Genomic DNA, 18,978 nt, shown 5'->3' on the forward strand with positions numbered 1-18,978 from the left:
GAAAACTATTTGGCAATGAAAAAGCACACAACATGGATAAATCTCAAAGTAATTAGACTGAGTAATTAATTAGACCAAAAGAAATACATGCTATATGATTCCATTTATATAAAATTCCAGAAAATGTAAACTAGTCTATAGTGACCAAAAGCAGACCAGCTGTTGCCTGGGAACGGAGGTGTTGGGGGTAGCAGCTTAGTCTACACAGCCCTTGGGCAGGGTCGGGGGGAGGGTGCATCTCCCACCACGTGACTGACACCAGGCCTGGCTGGATGCTTTCCAGTCACCTTAGAGATGGGTGATACTAGGGTGTGAGGTGGGGACGTGAGGGTGCTGCTTTGAGCGTGCACAGTACAGCACACATGCACACCCGGCCCGGGAACGTCCAGGGGCCCATCGAGGATGGAGTCCTGCTTCTGTGTCAGGGCCTTTAGACACATCCTCCTTACCCTGAATCCCAGAAAGACCGGCAGAAGCTTGATTGCAAATGCCCCTTTTTTATTAAAAATAATTGCACTTGAGATTAAGGGTTCCCCAAGTCCTGTGAATTCTGCCGAGTGTCTGGGCCCACTTGTCAGACTGGTGGACAGCCTCCACCTGTTGTCGGGGGCAGCTGCCCAGAAAGCAGTCTGCAGCGGCCCCCAGCTCTGTGCTTTCATCAGGTCAGAGCAGCAGCAGAGCTGCCCGAGGCGGGACCTTGGGGTGCAGGTACCACCCCATCCCAAGCACCACCTCTGCGTCACAGGCAGGCAGTGGTGACTTGACAGTGCACGCATCACAGTGACAGGCTACAGCGAAGCAAACCTTCCAGTAAACATTCCAAACACAGGGCACCCCTCAGGGCACTGACCCGACTGGGATCTGGACAGAAGACTCAGAAGAGCTGCTGGCCCAGCGCCTGGGAGGCAGACTCACAAGCAGATCCGGGTGTTCAGGGATGTCAGTGACTGACACGCGATTCGGGGTAAGCGCTCTGACCCAAGGCCCACACACCGCCGACCGAGGGTGCAGGTGCTGGGCTGCCGGGAGGTCTGTAAAGGAGCAGCACACCACTGGGCCCTGGATTAAGACCAACTGATGAGGAACTGCTCTCCCATCGTCAGCAAGATAGGGATGTCCAGGGTCTGGGGACAAGAAATAGGAAAATTTGCTTGGCAGCAGAGGTGGGGCAGACAGCAGTCTGTGGACATGGGTGGACGGTGGACATGGGGTGTGTCCTAGCCCTGGGAGCGTCTCGCTCTGTTCCCTCCGAGCACTCTTGGCAGTGGCCGCCTTACTTTGCTTTGGAAACGAGCTGCCCTTTAACCAGGGGCTGACAGTGTGGACGCAGGCAGAGAAAAGATGTGAAGTGGGAGGGGACTGAACCTTCCCACTCCTCCCCGCGAGGATCAGTTCCTCTCCGCCCCTTGTAAGGCCTGAGTGTCCTCTCCCTTCTGGACAGGGAATCCCATGATGCCAGCCCAGCGGGCACCTCCCGCCCCCTCGCCCACCCTCAGGGACAGGCCTTCTGGCCTCAAATGTAGGCTCTCTTGCCTCCGTGTCAGGGCTGTAGGTGAAGTTGGATACAGGAACGCCATTGCAGAGGACCTGCTGGGGGGCTGTGGCCACCCCCAGGACGGTCACCTTCCTCAGCAGCAGGCCAGCCCCCTCACTGCTCACGTGCACCAGCTGGTTCACGATGGTGCTCTGGCCGAAGCAGAGAGACAGGACCAGAGGTGTGAGCAGATGGCCTGGGGCAGGAAGCCCCACCAGGGCAGGGCCTCTGGACAGCAGATGGGGAGGGCAGGTCAGCAGCACACCCCGTGCAAACCCTAGGACACTGGCGCAGTGCAGGGGACTCCAGCCAAGGCAGTTGGCCTACGGGCTCTTCTCCCCTTCAGTCTGCTTGACCCAGGCACAGGTGGCCATCCCAGGACCCCAGGCCAGCCCCCCTCACCAAGTCAGGATAGTCACCCCAAGACAGCCCCCAGCCTGGGCGGATCCCAGGACTCACGTTCCTGGCCAGGAAGATGACCTGCGTGTAGGCCCCACGGTCCAGCACTCCCAGGCTCTCCCCATCGTCCCAGAACAGCTCCCCTCGGGCCTCCCCGCTCGCAGTCAGGGCCACGGCCAGGGCCATGGGCTTCTTGCGGGACTCTGTGGTCGTGAGGCCAGGGCCCTGGGAGGGGGTGGCCCACGTCACTGTCCCAAACCTGGTGGAGGCCTCCAGACCCAGGCGTGAGGAGCACTAGGCTGGGACAGTGCCGTGCTAGAAGAAACCAGGATCCGCAGGACAGCCTACGGCCGAGCGGCCTGGAGGCCCGTGGACACCTCAGAGGACGTGAGGCCCACAGAGGTTTGCAGACTGACTGACAGACTGTTTTCTGAGAAAGGCCAATGAAGCAGGCCTCTCCTTCACCAGGCCCGGGAGCAAGTGAGTGCAAGGATGTATCCTGTCCTTCCCCAGCCCAGTTCATCCTCAACCCTCAGAAGTATCATCTCTGCCTGGGGGCAGACCCCCAACTGAACAGAGGCATGTGGGGTCCCAGCAACCCCAGGGCTGGACAAATAGGATCAGGGGCCCGGCCCAAGTACCTGCATGGGGATGATGTGCCCGGCCCGGAGGTGGACGTTGATGGTGTCCAGTGGGGCGGACAGTGTCACCCACTGCCCTTCGCTGTGGATGGCAGACGTGAGGGGTGCAGGAGGTGGGAGGCTGCCAAAGGCCGCCACTGGCACCTGGAGGGGGATGTCATGTCACAAGGGGTCCTGGGCATTGCCAAGCTCCTGTGCTATTGTCGGGAGCTGAGAGCAAAGATCTGGCCACATGGTGGGGACAGAACGTGCAAGGCCTGAGCCAGGGCTCGGGTCGGGCAGGTCAGAGGACGCAAGAAGGGGCAGGAGTTTGGGAGCAGAACTGGGGTCCCAGCTCAGCTCGGTGGCAAGTCACCCACTCAGCCTCGGTTTCTCCATCTGGAAAATGGGTCCTGTAAGGATCGCACAGGATGATGCTGATGGAGCACCCAGGTGAGGGCCCTCATGTAGCCAGGACTCCTCTTTCACTCTCTGGTCCACACGGATGGTGCTGGAGGGAAGACCCGCTCCATCTCCCCCGTCCTCCCAGGTTTCAGGGCCCCAGGACTCACCGTCTGCAGGTCGTACCACGTGCTGCGGGGGAAGTAGCCAGTGACCTCAACCTTCCCGGCCTTGAGCACCGGGGTGATGAGCAAAGCCTCCCCCCACAGGAGCTGGCGGTCCACGGTCCAGGTGCGGGGGTCCTCGGGGAACCTTCAAACAGGAGGGACAGGCAGGGGGGCCTGGTGACCTCTGAGGTCAGTGGGCTCAAGGGACCCATGGGGAGGCGTGGACAGGAGCCAGAGGACCTGGGTTACATGTGGCAGGGCCGGTTCTGGCCAGCTTAAGTCAAGGTAGGAGCCAAGAATAACCTCTCCCTGCCCGACTACTCGGGCACGACCTGTTCACATTTCCTGTTTGCAAGTTGTGTTCTTGCCCACATGTCTGTCTGGCTCTTACCCGTGGTCTGAGTTTCTGTACATTAGGGACAGTGTCATTTTATTGATAATGTTTTCTCCCATTCGTTTGCCTTGACAATCTATGTTCAGAGCAGTTTCAATATTTTTCTGCTTATGTTCACAGAAGTGTTACTTTTTTTTCCTAAATGAAACCTCCTTCCCTTTGCCTTTTGCTTTTGATGCTTAGAAAGCCCTCTCCTGACAGGTCATAGAGAAACATTCACTTCTGTTTTCCTGCAGCTTTTTCTACAGCTTAATTTTTGACATTTAACTATTTAATCCATTTGGAACTTAGGTTTGTATGGATGCGTGGAAAATAAGTTGATTTTTGCAAATAGCTAACTAATTACCTTACTACTGGAGAATCCTTTAATCCTCTGATTCGAGGTGCCATTTTATGGTACGGTAACTTCTTAGATATACTAAGTCCTACTTGGGGGATATCTATTGGATTTCTTTAGTGGTCTTGTTCCCTTAAGCCCCAGATGGATTCAATCATGATAAGTCTTATAACTCATTTTACCATCTGGGAGGCCTGGTCTGTACTCAGTGTTCATCCTGGGTTTTTCTGTTATCCAGTGCTCCCTGCCCTGAGCTGGAATCTAATGGGTGGGAACTGGGGGTGCAGGGGGCACCTCAGTGGGGAGTGCCCAGATTTTGCTGCAACCTCCTTCCTCTCTCAGTGCCCAGAACACCCCCTGCAGCAGGGTAGCTGCCCTGGGGTCAGTGGGCCGGAGGCCATCAGTCCCAACCCAGGCACTCACTCCAAGAAGAGGGGCCGGGCCACGGTCTCGCCTCTGACATGGGCCCCATGGAACAGCGTGTAGAGATACGGCAGCAGCATGTAGCGCAGGGCAAAGGCCTTCCTCATGGCTTGCTGTGCCGTCTCGCTGAACCTGTACGGCTCCTGCGGCTGCAGTGGAGGGAGTGGAGGAAGCACCTGGGATCTGGGACCACGGACTCTGAGGTCCCCCCCACCCCAGGAGACCCAGCACTTTGGGCCAGCCAGTGCTGGGCTCATTGGCACAGAAAGTGGCATTCCCCAGGGCACGGCCTCCCCTGCCGCCCCCGCCCTACCAGGCTGTTCAGGCCATTGTGGTTCCGCATGAAGGGGTAGAAGGCCCCCAGCTGGGTCCAGCGCACACACAGCTCCTCCGAAGTGTTGCCCAGGAAGCCACAGATGTCGGCCCCCACCAGGGGCACCCCCAGCAGATTGAAGAGCAGGATTTCTGGAGGGCAGAGTCAGATGGGCCTCCAGCTGCTACAGCAGGAGCAGTCTAGGGCCAAGGAGCCTGACAGACATGTCTGTTGAACTGGCTGGAGGCAAGGATCCCTCCCAAAGCCCCTCCCACCCAGCCCCTACCTGATGGTCAGTACACCAATGGCCACTGCACCTTGCACTTGTGGTCAGCAGAATGACAAGCCGCATCTGCTCCCTAACTCCCAGGGTGGGCAGGGCAAACTAGACCCGTTAGGGCTGAATTGTATCCCCCTCCAAAGGTAAGTTCTAGTCCTAACCCCTGGTTGCCATATTTGGAAATAGAGTCATTGAAGATGTAATCAGGTTGAGAAGAGGACGTTAGGGTGGACCCTAATCCACCATGACTGGTGACCTTATCAGAAGAGGGAACCAGGTACAGGAAGCACAGAGGGTCCCAAACAAGATGAACCCAAACAGACCTACACCAAGACATAATTAAAATGGCAAAAGTTAAAGAGGATTCTAAAGGCAGCAAGAGAAAAACAGAGTTAATTACAAGGGAACCCCATAAGGCTATCAGCTGCTTTCTCTACAGAAAGGTTGCAGGCCAGAAGGGAGTGGCAAGATATATTCAAAGTCCTGAAAGGGAAAAACCTACAACCTAAGATACTCTACCCAGCAAGGTTATCATTTAGAATAGAAGGAAAGATAAAGAATTTCTCAGACAAGCAAAAACTAACAGAATACAGCAATGCTAAACCTATCCTAAAAGAAATACTGAAAGGTCTTCTCTAAATAGAAAAGAAGCAAGAATCTATAAGAAAAAGAAAATCACAATTGGAAAGTAAATCACCTAAGCCAGTACAAAGATTTAAAAAAAAAAAATCAAAAATATTTTTGTGAAAGCAATGATAACTACAATGAACAGCAAAGGGATAAACATGAAGATGTAAAAGAGGACATCAAAATCATATGTGGGGGAGGGGAGTAATAAAATATAGATTTTTTTTTCAGAATGTGTTTGAGCCTGTATGACTACCAGTCTCAAGCAAGTAGATATAGTAATGGGTTAACATACTTGAAAAACAGGGTTACCACAAATCAAAAACATAAAATTGATTCACAAAAACCAAAAGAACACAAAGAAAATACAAAAGAAAACCATCAAACCATAAAAGGAAAAACAAAAAGGAACAAAGAATACAAAATCAAATGGAAAACAAGGTTTAAAATGGCAATAAACACATATCAATATTTACCTTAAATGTCAATGGACTAAATGCTCCAGTCAAAAGACACAGAGTGGCAGACTGGATAATAAAACAAGAGCCTACAAGGTGCTGCCTACAGGAGACCCACTTCAGGGCAAAGGACACACATAGCTTAAAAGTGAGACGATGGAAAAAGATATTTCATGCAAATGGAAATGACAAGAAAGTGGGGGTAGCAATACTCATATCAGACAAAACAGACTTTAAAACAAAGCCCATAGAACATTTTCAGAGATCTTGTTTTCTCATCAGTGACCCAAGTGTAACCAACTCTTTCTCACATGTTACAGGTCATTGAGGCTTAGTATTTTAAACTAAGATGGGAATATAAAAATACAGAATTCTGACCCATGCATGAAATTTGCTAGCTATTGTTTTCTACTGTAGCTATTAGCTGCCATATGTGGAATCTAAAATATGATACAAATGAACTTATTTACGAACCAGAAACAGACTCACAGACATGGAAAACAAATTTATCGTTACCAAAGGGGAAAGGGGGTGGGGGAGGGATAAATCAGGAGTTTGGGATTAGCAGATACATACCACTATATATAAAATAGATAAACAATAAGGTCCTACTGTATAGCCCAGGGAACTATATTAAAAAAGAAAAGACGAGGGAAAACACCATGTGAAGACAAGGACACAGGAAGAAGACCGAGAGATGACAGGGGCAGAAGTTAGAGTGACACAGCCTCAAACCAAGGAGGGCCAAGGACTGCTGGCAACCACCAAGAGCTGGAAGAAGCAAGGAGGGATTCTGTCTAGAGTCTCAGGGAGGGCAAGGCCCTGCCGACACCGTGATCAGACTTCTAGTCTGAGAATAAGTTTGTTGTTTTAAATCACCTGGGGTGTGGTACTTCGTTACAGCAGAGGGTCAGTGAGTCCCCTGAGTTGCTGAAGGGTCAGACAGCTTCCAGAGCATCTGGGCCCCGTGCCGACCCCACCACCGCTCGGCAGGACTAGAGGCTGCTGGGCCACCCTCTCCTCGTCTCCTCGGGAGCCAGGACCCAGCCTGGAAGCCAGTGGGCAGGATGGGGCGCAGCCTGGGGCTGTGAGCAGTGCTGGTCTGGGTCACAGCAGGTCCTGGGAGCTGCACAGCCTTATTTTAGCTTGGTAACAACAGCTCACACCTGAACTGACACCCAAGAACCAGACAGGTGGACACAAAGCCCAGGAATCCGGCTCTGGGGTGGCTTCAGAGACTGGCCTGCAGGTGCTCAGGCTCGACCCACCATGCTGGCCCCAGGGTGAAAAGCAGAGCCGGTTGGCACCTGTGGGCAGAGCCAGCAGCCGCTTTGTGAAGGAGGAATGGATTTCTCACCCAAGAGCTCAGCTCAGCAGGACATCCCTGTGGCCCGAGGCTCTAGATGCATCGCACATGGAAGCACGCCTGCGACTATGAAAGCACTTCCAGGCCGGGGGTTTGGTGGAGGCTCTTTTCAGCTGTGACCTCTGGGGTCACCTCTATGCCCTTCCCCAGGGCTCCTGAGCCATCCCTGGGCCTACGGTCTGTCTGCGGCATCAGAGCTCTTGGAACAAAAATCAAAATTTTCTTTGCAGGGTGGAGCCAGGCACTGAGACGAGAGGGGTGGAGGCACCCTTTGGACTGAGCTCAGATGCTATTTCATGCAGCTCAGAATGTGGTCACCAGAAGGGACATTCTGATGTTAACATGAATCTGAGATGGGGACACATGGAAGAGGGGCACCACAGGTGAGCCCAATGGCACATGAGTTGGCGACGGGCCCCATGCCATCGCGTCAGCATCTCTCTGAGACCCAGCTCTGGGCAAAACCCCCCGGAGAGCAGCCCACCCTCCCCTCCTTGCACCCCTCCTGACAGGTGTGCTCACCTGGCACGGAGTAGGAAAGCTGCTCCCAGCTGCTCCACACGTCCCCGGTCCAGTGGCCGGCGTATTGGCCGTGGCCGGCAAAGGTTGAGCGAGAGATCACAAAGGGGCGCGTTCCCCGAGCCTTTACCAGAGCCCTGGGTGGAGCAGGGGGACAGAGAGCTGTGTTGAGCAGAGTCACCAGGAGCCCCATCACTGCCCACAAGAGCGCCTGGCGGTGCAGCAGGAAGGATAAGCTGGGAGCAAGGAGTTGCCTTGCTGAGGTCACCGCCACTGTCTGCCGGGCAGTCAGCCCTGCCATCTGACTTACCCTCGAAGATGCACGTGTCACGGGGAGGACAAACTCAAGGGAGCCAGAGGCCCTGGTCAGCCCTGGCCTCCCTGTCTCGTCACCATGCCCTTCCTCTGAGGCACCAGGCATGGAGCTGGGGTGGGGGGTGGGGGTGGGATGTGGGGACGGCCAGGGCCTCCTCCTTCCTGCACCCGGGCCCCTCACCTGTGGGAGGCGAAGGCTTCGGTCAGGCCGTACAGGTTGTGCAGGTCGTAGTGCGTGGACAGGAACTGGTGGCCGGAGGCGCAGATGGTGGCTGCCCGGAGGGTCCCGCCAACCACCCCTGGAGGAGAGCGGGCTGTTTCCTTGGAGCCTCCTCCCGGCAGGCTGGCGCCCCCCACATCTTGAGAGCCCCCTGGGGACATGGGGTGCGTCCCTGTACAGTCTCCACTTCTCCAAGGACAGGACGAGGCGATGCCGCAGGTTGTGGTCTGCACACCCAGACTTCACGTCTGCCTGCTCCTAACCATTTTCAGTTTTTCCCTGTCCGACTGCCTAAGCCTGAAACACCCCCTCTGAAGGGTCTCGCCTCAGCTGCACATGCCCAGTCAGCATCACGTGGCTGGGGTCTCCCCACACGAACCTTACTCCCAGGGCACCCCTTGCCTTTCCCGGGCTGGCTGCTGCCCATCAGCTTCTCAGAAACCAGAGCTTTGAGTCTCCCAAACCAGAGAAGGAAATCCCTGATTTGAGCCGTTAAATCCCCAGCCGACTAGTGCTGGGGGGCGGGCAGGTGGAGGCAGCTCACCTGGCACGTAGGGCGGGTTCTCCAGGTTGCTGTTGGGGCAGCCATCCACTGAGCCCCTCACAAAATTGGATGGCTCGTTCATGTCCTGCAAGAGAGGCCCTGGGGGTGGGTGCCCTGCCTGGTGCAGGGAGCGGGGCCGGTCCCTGAGGCCACCGGATGCCCAAGGGTGGGGCCACACTCACGATCCACATGCCGTCAAAGGGCACCTGGGCGTGGAACTCGGCCACCATGTCCTGCCACCAGTCAAGGGCCTCGGGGTTGGTGAAGTCAGGGAAGGCGGTGAGTCCGGGCCACACCTGGACGAAAGGCCAGAGGGGAGACAGGGCCCCTGGAGCCTGCACGGAGGCCCTGTGTGTCCTGGCTGCAGGCAGAGCCGTAGCCTCACTCATCTACCCAGGGATGGGTGGACTGCAAGGGGAGGAGCATGGGGAGGCCCCACTTTCACACAAGGGCGCAGAGGCCCCAGAATCTGCACTGCTGGGAGCCTTCCCAGCCTCCCCTCAGGCTGGACCCCCTTCCTCCTGGTTCTGGGCCTGCCCTGGACCAGGAGGTCAGGAGTCTACTGGGCGCCCCGCCCACCGGGAAGGCCTGGGAACCATCAGGAAGCCCCTGGGGGCCCAGAGGATGTGGAGGACCCCAAGGCCTCCCCAAGCATCTTTGGAGCTTGTTTCTGAGCTGCCCGCAAACAAGGGCCCCTGACACAAGGATTCAGGGTGGTCTTCCTTGTCAGGGGCCACTGTCACCCCCAGCTGTCACCGCCCCCCGCTGCAGTCCTACTGCCCAGGGACCCCTGCTTTCTCCCCCTCGCCCCCCAGGCCCTGCTGTACCTGCCCAATCAGCGGCTGCCCAGTCTCATTGGTGATGAAGACGCCCCGCCTCAGACCCTCGTCGTAGGGTCGGTAGGTCCCGGCAGGGCTGGAGCTGCTGATGGCAGGATCCTGGGGAGAGAAACCAGTCAGAATGAGAGGGAAATGCCCGAAGACTTGGCACCCATCGCTGGGAAAACGGGAAAATGCTCTCGATAAACGTTAACGAGGCACAGGTGGATGCGCCCCGTATGAGCCAACACGCTGCGTGTGAGTGGACATGCACGTGACCCCGCCCCCATTGCCAAAAAGGGCGCACCTGGATGCGGGCGCTCCTTTTGCTTTAAGGGCCCAGAGTTTCACAAACATTCTACAGGGAGCGTTTATTTCATTTAGAATAAAAAAAGAAAAGGTCTGTGTCTGCCCTCCCTGCTCTGAGTGGACCTGGATGCTGCTGCCTTCAGAGGGGCTGCAAGAATGGAAATGACCATCAGCCCAATTCCAAACGGATTTCCTCTCCTGAGGGGTATCCGTGGTGGCGACCATTTGGTTGTCTTGGCTCCCCCTCCCCTCCTCTGGCCCCCCAGCTGTACCAGACCCTGAATTAAACCCCTCTGGCTGCGGGGACTGGCCCAGGGAAGTGTGTCTTTCTGCTGAGCCACTCAGATCCTGCCCTCCTTCCCACAAGACAGAGCTGACTGCAGGGAGGCAGGGCCAGGGGTTTCATGGAGCTTCTGGGGTTCCGGCTGCCCTGGCACACAGCTCCACCCGGCCCTTTCAGAGCTGAGTGGTGTCAGCTGAGCAACGCGTCCCCCCACCCCGCCCCTTGCTTTAAGCTGTTCAAGTAACCTACAGCCGTAAGGATCCTGAGCCACAGACAGATGTCTCCAGGGACATCACTGGATAGCAGGAGCCAAGTCTATAAATCTGATATTCCCTCGATATCAAAGACCCTCAGAAACATTCTCAGTGACCATGGCAAGCATGAGGACGATGCCACTGAAAGTTGGAGCCAACAGACACTGGGCCCCTCTCCTTCCAAAAGAGCCTGCTCCCTGTGGCACAAGAGGGGAGGGGGCACTCACAACAATCATGATGTACCGCCGGCCACTTTGGTGGAGATCCTGCACCATGGCCGGGAAGTCCCCAAAGCCGTCCTTGTTGAAAGTGAAGTCCCGCCTGGCGTCCATGTAGTCCAGGTCATTCCACTGGACGTCCTGCAGCCACAGCACAGGGCGGTCGGGGCGCAGGCTCGTTGCCCCCGCCCCACCCTGGGGGCCCCAGGCCCCTCCCCGGCACTCACCAGAGGGAAGTGTGCCCTGGTCATGTTCTCCACAACCTGGCGGGTGATGGCGGTGGAGGAGTAGCCCCAGCGGCACAGGTGGAAGCCCAGGCCCCAGTACGGTGGCATGAACGGGTAGCCTGGGAGCCAAGGCGACCGTGAGGGGGCAGGAGGGGCTGGGGAGGGAGGGGCCGGGGGCCAGGGTCAGGGAGAGGCCTACCCACGATGTCCAGGTACTGCCGCACCACGCTCTTGGGCTCCGGGCCCAGGAAGATGTACACATCCAGGATCCCGCCTGTCGACCTCCAGCTGAGGGCTGGGCTGGGCTGCAGGACCACATCTGGGGGAAGCAGCCCTGGGGCTCAGGGACAAATACTCATCCCCCTTGCCCAGGTCCTTCGGCACTGCACCAATGGGCCAAACCACCGCTGGAGAGGCGGGGTCCTCCCACAGGGAGCTTGGGGGCCCTGGGACAGTCACCTGAGCCCAGCTTGCTGAGATCCTTGGAGCAGGACCGGAAGATGCTGAGCAGCTGGGTGGGCCTGGGGCCCCTTTTTTGGCCTCAGCCCCACCCCGCCCAGGTCAGAGGTCCCAGAGCCCACCTTAGAGGCACTGAAGGACAGAGCTGGCAGAGGCCACAGCCCACTGGTCATTTCTCGGAATAGTGTACGAGACCCGACCCCCTGCCCCCTCCTCTACCTCCAGCCTGTCAGATAGGTGCAGAGAGGCCCAGCCCCCTCTACGAAGGAGGGGGTGTGGCTTCACCAGGGAAACCCTGGCCGGGAGCTCAGAAGCAGAACTGGCTGGGGGACGTGGAGGGCCCCAGTACCCCCTTGCTTACCCATGGCATTGCTGTTCAGCAGGAAGACCCCGTGAGCTAAACCGCCATCCTCCAGGACCAGGTAGAAAGGGTGAGATCCATATAGGTTCACGTCGGGCTGGGACACGGCAGACAACCTGCTTTACGTCCTGGCCCATGAAGCCCCTCCGATCGCACGCCCCGCCCTGGCCACCCCTTTACCGCAGGCGCAACGTCCCGGTTCCAGAGAGTGATCTTGGTCCAGTTGGTGCTGAGCATCAGGGGCCCGAGGTGTTCGGCAAGGCCCGTGATGTGCTGGGACGGCAGGGAGGTGGACAGCTGCAGAAACTGGTCGGCGAAGAACAGGGGGGCCACTGTGGTGTTCAGCCTGACAGGAAGAGACCAGGTGGCCTCGCACCAGAAGCCAATGGCCCCATGAGCCCTGACCACAAGCAGGTGCTGGGCAAGGGCTGCCCAAAACCCTTCCAGTCCTGGGAGTCGTGGCCCTGAGCACCTCCCAGGAGGGCCAAACTGCTCCCAGACATCGTGGAGCTGCCCAGCCAGGGGCAGTTAGGGTGCCCCAAGGTTCCACGGGGTCAAGAGCAAGGCAAAAACCACGTACAGGGTCCCTCTCTGCATGGAAGATGCATCACGGCTAATTTCGTGGGACAAGTTCCTGCTGAACCCCACCAGCCCCTGTGTAAGACTTTGCTCACCTGCCTGTGGGTGTCTGTGCGTGTTCAAGACCAAGATCTGATAAAATGCTTAAAAAACTTCTCTCCAAACTCCGCTTGAAGGTCAGCTTCTCAGAGAGGCCCCCCCAGCTGCAGAGCCAGCCCACACCCTGCATCTGCACAGCCCATTTCTACCTCCCTCTGCTATGTCAGTCCTGGGAGCAGGTCCACAATACCCGGCCAAAAAATGAACAGGCCACAAAAGAAAGAAATGCACTTCAGAAGGCAAGTGCTCTGAAGATTTGGGCAAGTCCAAGTTCCCTCCTTCTGAGCGTGTAGCAGAGTTCGGTGCAGAGCAGGGCCTTGTCAGCCAGCACATATTCGTGTAGGACTATGTGGGCAAAGTGCATGCGATGCGTCCTGGGAAAGGTGCTTGCACAGCCCAGTGTCAGGGCCAGCGGGCAGCCGTGGCAAAACTGCTGACCCCGTGGCTGGGGGTATGGGGGGGCGCTTCTGGGCCCGAGCGACACCGGACACTTGGACTCACAGCCATAGCGTTTGAGTCTAAAAGATGCTTCGGTGCATCCAATACCTGGGGCGTGGGCTGGGGGGAGGTGAGGGCGAGACCAAGCAACACCATCATCCTCTCCACAAATATCCCTGAGCTCTGCTGTGGGTCAGAACTGCTCTAGGAGCTGGTGGTTCAGGAGGGAACAGGAAAGGCTCCTGCCTCAGGCAGATGGCAGCCATGGTCCAAGCAAAGGTAAGGTCCCGTGGGGGCACGCAAACCCTGGAGGGACATGGAGCAGAGTGGCCGACAGCACAGACGCTTGGGCTGGGCTTCGTCACCTGCCAGCAAGCACCTGGCCTCTCTGTGTCTCTGTCTCCCCATCTGTAAAGTGGGGATAATAACAGCACCTACGTCCCAGTTGTTATGAGGACTGGACAAGTTAATCACTGCAGTGCCTGATATACTGATGTGTAGTATGTGATAAATAAACAAGAATAAAGCAGGCTTGGGGGTGCTGCCTGGAGTGGGGTTGCCGCTTTAGACTGGACCAGGGTTTCTCAGCCGAGGCACTACTGACATTTGGGCCGATCGCTCCGTGTTCCGGGCCGGCCTGTGCATTGTAGGGTGTTTAGCAGTATCCCTGCACCCCAACGCCCAGTGGTGACAACCAAAAATGTCTCCAGCTGTTGCCAAATATCCCCTCTGAGGAGGGGCCTTTGAGGGCGCGGGGTGGAGGGAACAGTGAGCACCAGGGCACTGCGGGGCAAGGAACAGCCAGGAGGCCAGAGCAGGAGGGTGGACCACAATAGGGTCAGGGACGATGCCCTCCAGCTCCCTAAACCTCCCAGCAGATAGTGGGCACAGAAACTGGGCACTCACAGCACCCGTCCATCCAGCTTCCGCCGCATGATCACCCCAAAGGGCTCCTCTGAGAACTCCACGCTGTAGAGCGTGGACGGCGCCTGGCTGCGGACACGTGGGGTCTCCAAGGGCACCTCATAGCGCTGGTTGGTGGGATCTTTGATCTAGAAGAGAGTGGTGTCATGAGGCCCTTGGTGGCCGGCTGCCCCTGCACACCTGTCCACTCCATCCTTCACCCTCCAGAGAAGCGAGGCGTCAGTTCAAGTCTCAGGGTGGCCGCACACAGCGTGGGCGTGTGGACAGATTGGTCCACATCCCTGAGCCTCAGTTTCCTCGTCTATAGAGCCAGGAGAGCACCTCCTGTGGGGTGTGCCAGGTAAGACACAGGAAATCTGGATTTCAGATAAGCAATTTTTTTAGTATAAATATGTCTCAGATATTGCACGGGACATGCTTACACTAAAAAAAAGAGACTAATTCCTGGGTTATCTGAAATTCATATTTGTATCTTTATTTGCTGAATCTGGCAACATTTTTCTACCTGGCATATCTAGTCACAGGGTGAACGAGAAAACATAACTAGAACACCCAGCCCTTGTCTGGTACATAGTCATCACTCAGTAATCCACGGCTGTCATCAGCTACTTTGTTAAAATAACTGGGCTGTACTCAATTACGTGCTTCAGGCTCTCTCACCTTTGTGTCTGCACATTCATTCAGTTGACAAGTTTTTACTGAGCACCTGCTATGTGCCAGGCACTGTTCCAGGGGCTGGGAAGCAGCAGGGAATAAACCGGACAAGAGGCCCTGCCCTCAGTGGCTGGGATCCCACTGCCCACTGCCTGGAACAGCCCCCCTTCCTCCCTCTCCACCTTTCCCCTTCCTGACTCCTACTTTAGGTCCCAGCTGGGATGTCACTTCCTGGGGGGCACCTAACCTCCCACCACCTCGCCCTGAGCCCTGCCCTCTAGAACATCTTGTAGAACCTCCTAGTCACTGTCTTAGCGGCCCACTGTTCCCTGAGTGTAGGCACTGTGTCTGCTCACACCCAGACTCCAGGTGAGGGCACAATTAACGTCTGTGCATAAACAAACACCCTGTAGAGTCCGTCTTTGCCCACTGTCCGCACACTCTCTGCCCCTGCCCAGCCCCCGCCCGCCCACCGTGAAGTGGAGCCGGCTCTCAGTCTCCAGCAGCACGTCCAGCCGCAAGGTCATGATGTCCTTGGGGAAGAAGGTCGGGGTGGCACGGATCAGGGTGGCCGTGTAGCCCGTCTTGGTGGTAGTCAGGTTCTCCAGCCTGTAACTGGGATAGCTGGGAGGGAAGAAGCACCAGGGCTGCCCCATCTGGGTGCCCGAAGGCCACCTTGCAGGCATGTAGCAGCAGCCCCGGGCCTCACACTGCTCCTGGGTGATGGCCTTGTCTGGGGCGCAGTCGAAGCGGCTGTCGGGGGGCAGGTCGCACTGTGTGGGTGCTGCCCTGGGGCTGCCGTGGCGCCCTGGGACGGGCTGGGGCCCTTGGCCGCTGGCTCCGGGCTGGCGAGCTGGGTAAATCTCCTCTTGGGAGAAGCTGCGCAGCTCTCGGGGTACCACGTCGAAGTCATGAAGCAGGATGTGCCCCAGGATGGCCAAGGAGACTAGGGCGCAGACCCCCAGCAGGGGGCAGGAACAGGGTGGCATGTGTGGGCAGCGGGCCCAGGAGGCCTGCAGACAGAAGAACCAGGCTCAAAGGGACGGCAGCAGGGAGTGGCCGGGGCCTCAGGAGACTCTCAAAGCAGCTTCCAGACATGAACTTGTGGCCAGCCCAGCAGCGCACAGGCTGGAAGTGAGGTCTGGTGAGGAAGCAGGGCAGACCTGGGGGAGGGAGGAAAATGGAAAAGGAGAGAAAAGTCCCAAGCAGGGAGTTGCAGAATCCTGTGCATTGTGAAGTCTTCTAATATGTTACAAATAAACGCATCTAGAATGTCTGTAAAAATAACTTAATAACACACAAAGACCCACGTGATAGATCAAGTGGAACAAACAAGTTCCCACAGTAGATAAGTCCCGCTCCTGTATGAAGACTGTGGCCGAGGTGAGTCTTGGCCAGTGGGGTGGAAGTGTGCCCTCCCTCTGTCCCTCTTGGGCTGACCAGGACGTGGATACAGCCTGTGAGGGGTTTTGGGCACTGCAGCCCAGGGCAACACTCAGGGACGGCCAAGCACAGAAGAAAAGCCTGGCCCCCAGGACTGGGCAGGCGGAGCCCCTCCCCGCCCCGGCAGTCAGGCTCGTGTGGGGTCTGGTTCTGGGTCTCTGGCACAGCAGCTGCGCTGGAGCCTCACTCTGGTTACTTTGGTACTAAGACTGTTCTTACCCGCGTCTCGATTATCTGTATGTTCTAAATATTTTATAGGGAACATCGTTGGTCCAGCTCCTCCGAGGCACAGCAGACACTGATATGGGACTAAACATGCAAGGATTTTATTAGGGGGGTCCTTTTTATCTGTCTGAGAGAAACTGGGGAGGTTGCCAGAGAGGATTGAGAGCACCAACACACCCGTGCAGGTCTGACCCCATGGGAGGGTGGTGGATCCAAGAGCCCCAGACTGCCATGTAGGTTAGTGAAGCTTGGGCAAGGCCACAGGGCTAGGGTTCCTTGAGCCAAAGTTGGCCGTTAGAGGGGTCCAGGTCTCCCAGAAGCGGCCTGCCCTAGCATTAAGGGCTGGGAGGCAGCCCCTCGCAGGAAATGCAGTGATGATTTCAGAACACAGCGGCTGAGCCTCTGTCAGTGAAGCTCCCTGTGGTGGGAGGTCTGTGAGCTGCATTCTCATGGCCTCCAGAAACATGCAGGTGTTGGGGAAAAGTCACACGCCAGGCAGGAGTGCGCCCAGGTCACTGAGAGGGTCCAAGCCTGTCACAGACACAGACCGGTCACCTGGAACATTCTGGCCACCATGGGCCACCAGTACGTTAGATGCAAGAGTGAACTGTTTTCATTCACAACGCTTATGACACCAAAAGTGTGGAGCTTTTTCTCACCAACCAATTCTCCCATTCTCTGGACACCAGCCGGGTGTCCAGCAATTCAATTCAATTCTGACACCAACTCCCAGAGTTAGCGCAGACCCCACAGGTTGCGGGCTCAGTCCCAGAAGACTTCCCCCACTTCAGACACTAACCGCAAGTCCCAGGTTGTCACCGGCTCTTCTGACCGAGCCGCTATAAATTCCGGGGTTCACACAACACCCCTCACCTCCTCAGGTTCAATAACTGGCTAGAACAACTCACAGAACTCACTTACTGTTACCCATTTATTATAAAGGATACAACTCAGGAACAACCAGAGGGCAAGGAAGGGGTGCTGAGCTTCTATGCCCTCTCTGGGCTGGCCACCCTTTGAGCACCGAAGTGTGTTCACAAGCTTGGAAGCTCTCCAAACCCCAACTAGTTTAGGGCTTCATTATGTAGGCAGGAATGATGAAATCACTGATGGCTGGTGATTAACTTAATCACCAGCCCCCTCTCTTAATCACGAGGCTCCTGCCCGGAGGAAGGCCAGGAGAAAGTTCCCACCCTCGAATCCTGCCTTGGTCCTTCTGGGGACTAGCCCCCATTTTGAAGCTATCTACAAGCCCCCAGTCATCTCATTAGCATATAAAAGACACTCCTACCACCCCCAAGATTCCAGGGTTTTTAGGAGCTGTGTGCCAGGAACTGGAGACAAAGACTAATATCTCTTTTTTTATACCACATAGTGTCCCAGCCAGACACATTTGTGATCATGATGACTCAGAAACTAAGGAACTCAGAGTGGAGTCCAGGGGTCCTCACTTGGGAGCTCTTGGGCAATGACCTCGGCCCTTACCACCCAGACTTCAGAAGCTGCAGAGGTGGCCAGAAGCACGGCCAGGGCAGCACCCCATGCCCTTCCCTGCTTCCATTTTACAGACAGGGAAGAGAGCCTAGAAAGGGGAAGAGATCCTAAAATGGGGAAGAGCCACACTCACAGAGCTTGACAATTTAGAGAGAAAACGGGGAAGAACTGAAGGTCAGTAGATCAAATGGCACTGCTGACCCAGAGGGCCGGTCACCCCGCCTTCAGGTAAGTGTCTCAGAACTGCTGCTTCCCCAGGCCACGGTGGTGGTGTAGACAAGCTGGGTTCAAAGCCCAGCTCCACCACCGGCAGAGGAAAAGTAAAGGGTTCTCAACCTCCTGTGCCTCAGCTTCCTCCCCGTGAACGGGGGTAAGCGCAGCCTTCCTCGCCCAGCTCGGGGGCGGTGAGTGGGAACCGTGGAGTTTCCGGGGTCCCAGATGTTACTGGGGTCACTGTCGTTTCTGCTGCCTCCTGCCGCGCGCGGCCCTGGCACGGTGTGCTCAACTTGTCCAGTAGGAAAGCACTGACCAATCCCTCTATCGATCGACCCCTCCCCTTTCGGGCGTCACGACTGCCCGCACCCGCCAAGCCTCCACTCTGTGGGGTTGCCGCGGACCTCCCCTACCCCGCCGCTCGCTGGGACCACCGCAGCCCGGGTCCAGCAGTCAGGTCCGCTCACCTCCGCGCACGCGCGCCTGGCCAGTAGCAGCAACTTCAGGATCCAGCGCTCACCAGAGCAGCGGCGGCGGGTCACGTGACAGCTCCCTGCGCAGGCGCCCTTAGTGAGTGCTCGCCTCCGGGCGTGCGCCCTCTGGTGGCGGGGCGCTTGGGGGCGACCTCGCCCTCCTTGGGCCTCGGCGCCCCTGGAACGTGGGAGGGGCTCAGGGGGCGCGCACCTTGCAGGGGAGAGCTCTCGGGGGAGAGGCGGGGCCTCGCCTTTTGGGGTCGCAGAGGGCGCTACGCCCCCGCATGAGCGAACCCTCAGCATCCTGGAGCCATACCGGCCGCCCGCCGAAGCACGGCTCTGCGAATCTAGCACCCAAACGACAAAACAGCGAAAATTTGGAAGCAACTTAAGTTCCGAAAAGGAAAACATTGTCATAACCCATAAAATCGACTGTCGTGAAAATGTTCAATGACAAGGAACTTTTCGTACACAAAGTCTCATGTTAAGGCAAGCTTAAAAAAAAAAAAGAGGGGCAAGCTTGTACAGCAAGAAACTAACACAACATCGTAAGGCAATTATACTTCAATAAAAATTAATTAAAAAGAAA

At 56.7% G+C, this 18,978-nt stretch overlaps 1 protein-coding gene across 4 annotated transcripts; it reads right to left on the reverse strand.

The window, feature by feature from the left end:
• Positions 1-477: 477 nt before the first annotated feature.
• GAA (alpha glucosidase) lies at positions 478-18,477 on the reverse strand. Of its 4 annotated transcripts, none has more exons than XM_061174886.1 (20): positions 18,384-18,477; positions 15,015-15,704; positions 13,870-14,015; positions 12,028-12,193; positions 11,848-11,944; positions 11,227-11,346; positions 11,028-11,146; positions 10,810-10,941; positions 9,746-9,856; positions 9,101-9,214; positions 8,919-9,003; positions 8,336-8,453; positions 7,843-7,976; positions 4,590-4,741; positions 4,277-4,425; positions 3,126-3,267; positions 2,575-2,718; positions 1,994-2,158; positions 1,534-1,686; positions 478-1,124 (listed from the first exon to the last, which is right to left on the reverse strand). In XM_061174886.1, exons 2-20 carry the CDS (start codon positions 15,528-15,530, stop codon positions 1,065-1,067), a joined length of 2,823 nt encoding a protein of 940 aa, XP_061030869.1. In that variant the 5' UTR covers positions 15,531-15,704; positions 18,384-18,477; the 3' UTR covers positions 478-1,064. The 4 variants fall into 4 exon arrangements, with proteins under 4 accessions (XP_061030869.1, XP_061030866.1, XP_061030867.1 ...); XM_061174883.1 differs by having other exon boundaries at positions 8,336-8,525; XM_061174884.1 differs by lacking the exon at positions 18,384-18,477 and adding an exon at positions 18,330-18,361 and having other exon boundaries at positions 8,336-8,525.
• Positions 18,478-18,978: the final 501 nt, after the last annotated feature.

Source organism: Eubalaena glacialis, chromosome 19, assembly GCF_028564815.1.
Source record: "Eubalaena glacialis isolate mEubGla1 chromosome 19, mEubGla1.1.hap2.+ XY, whole genome shotgun sequence".
NCBI lineage: Eukaryota > Metazoa > Chordata > Mammalia > Artiodactyla > Balaenidae > Eubalaena > Eubalaena glacialis.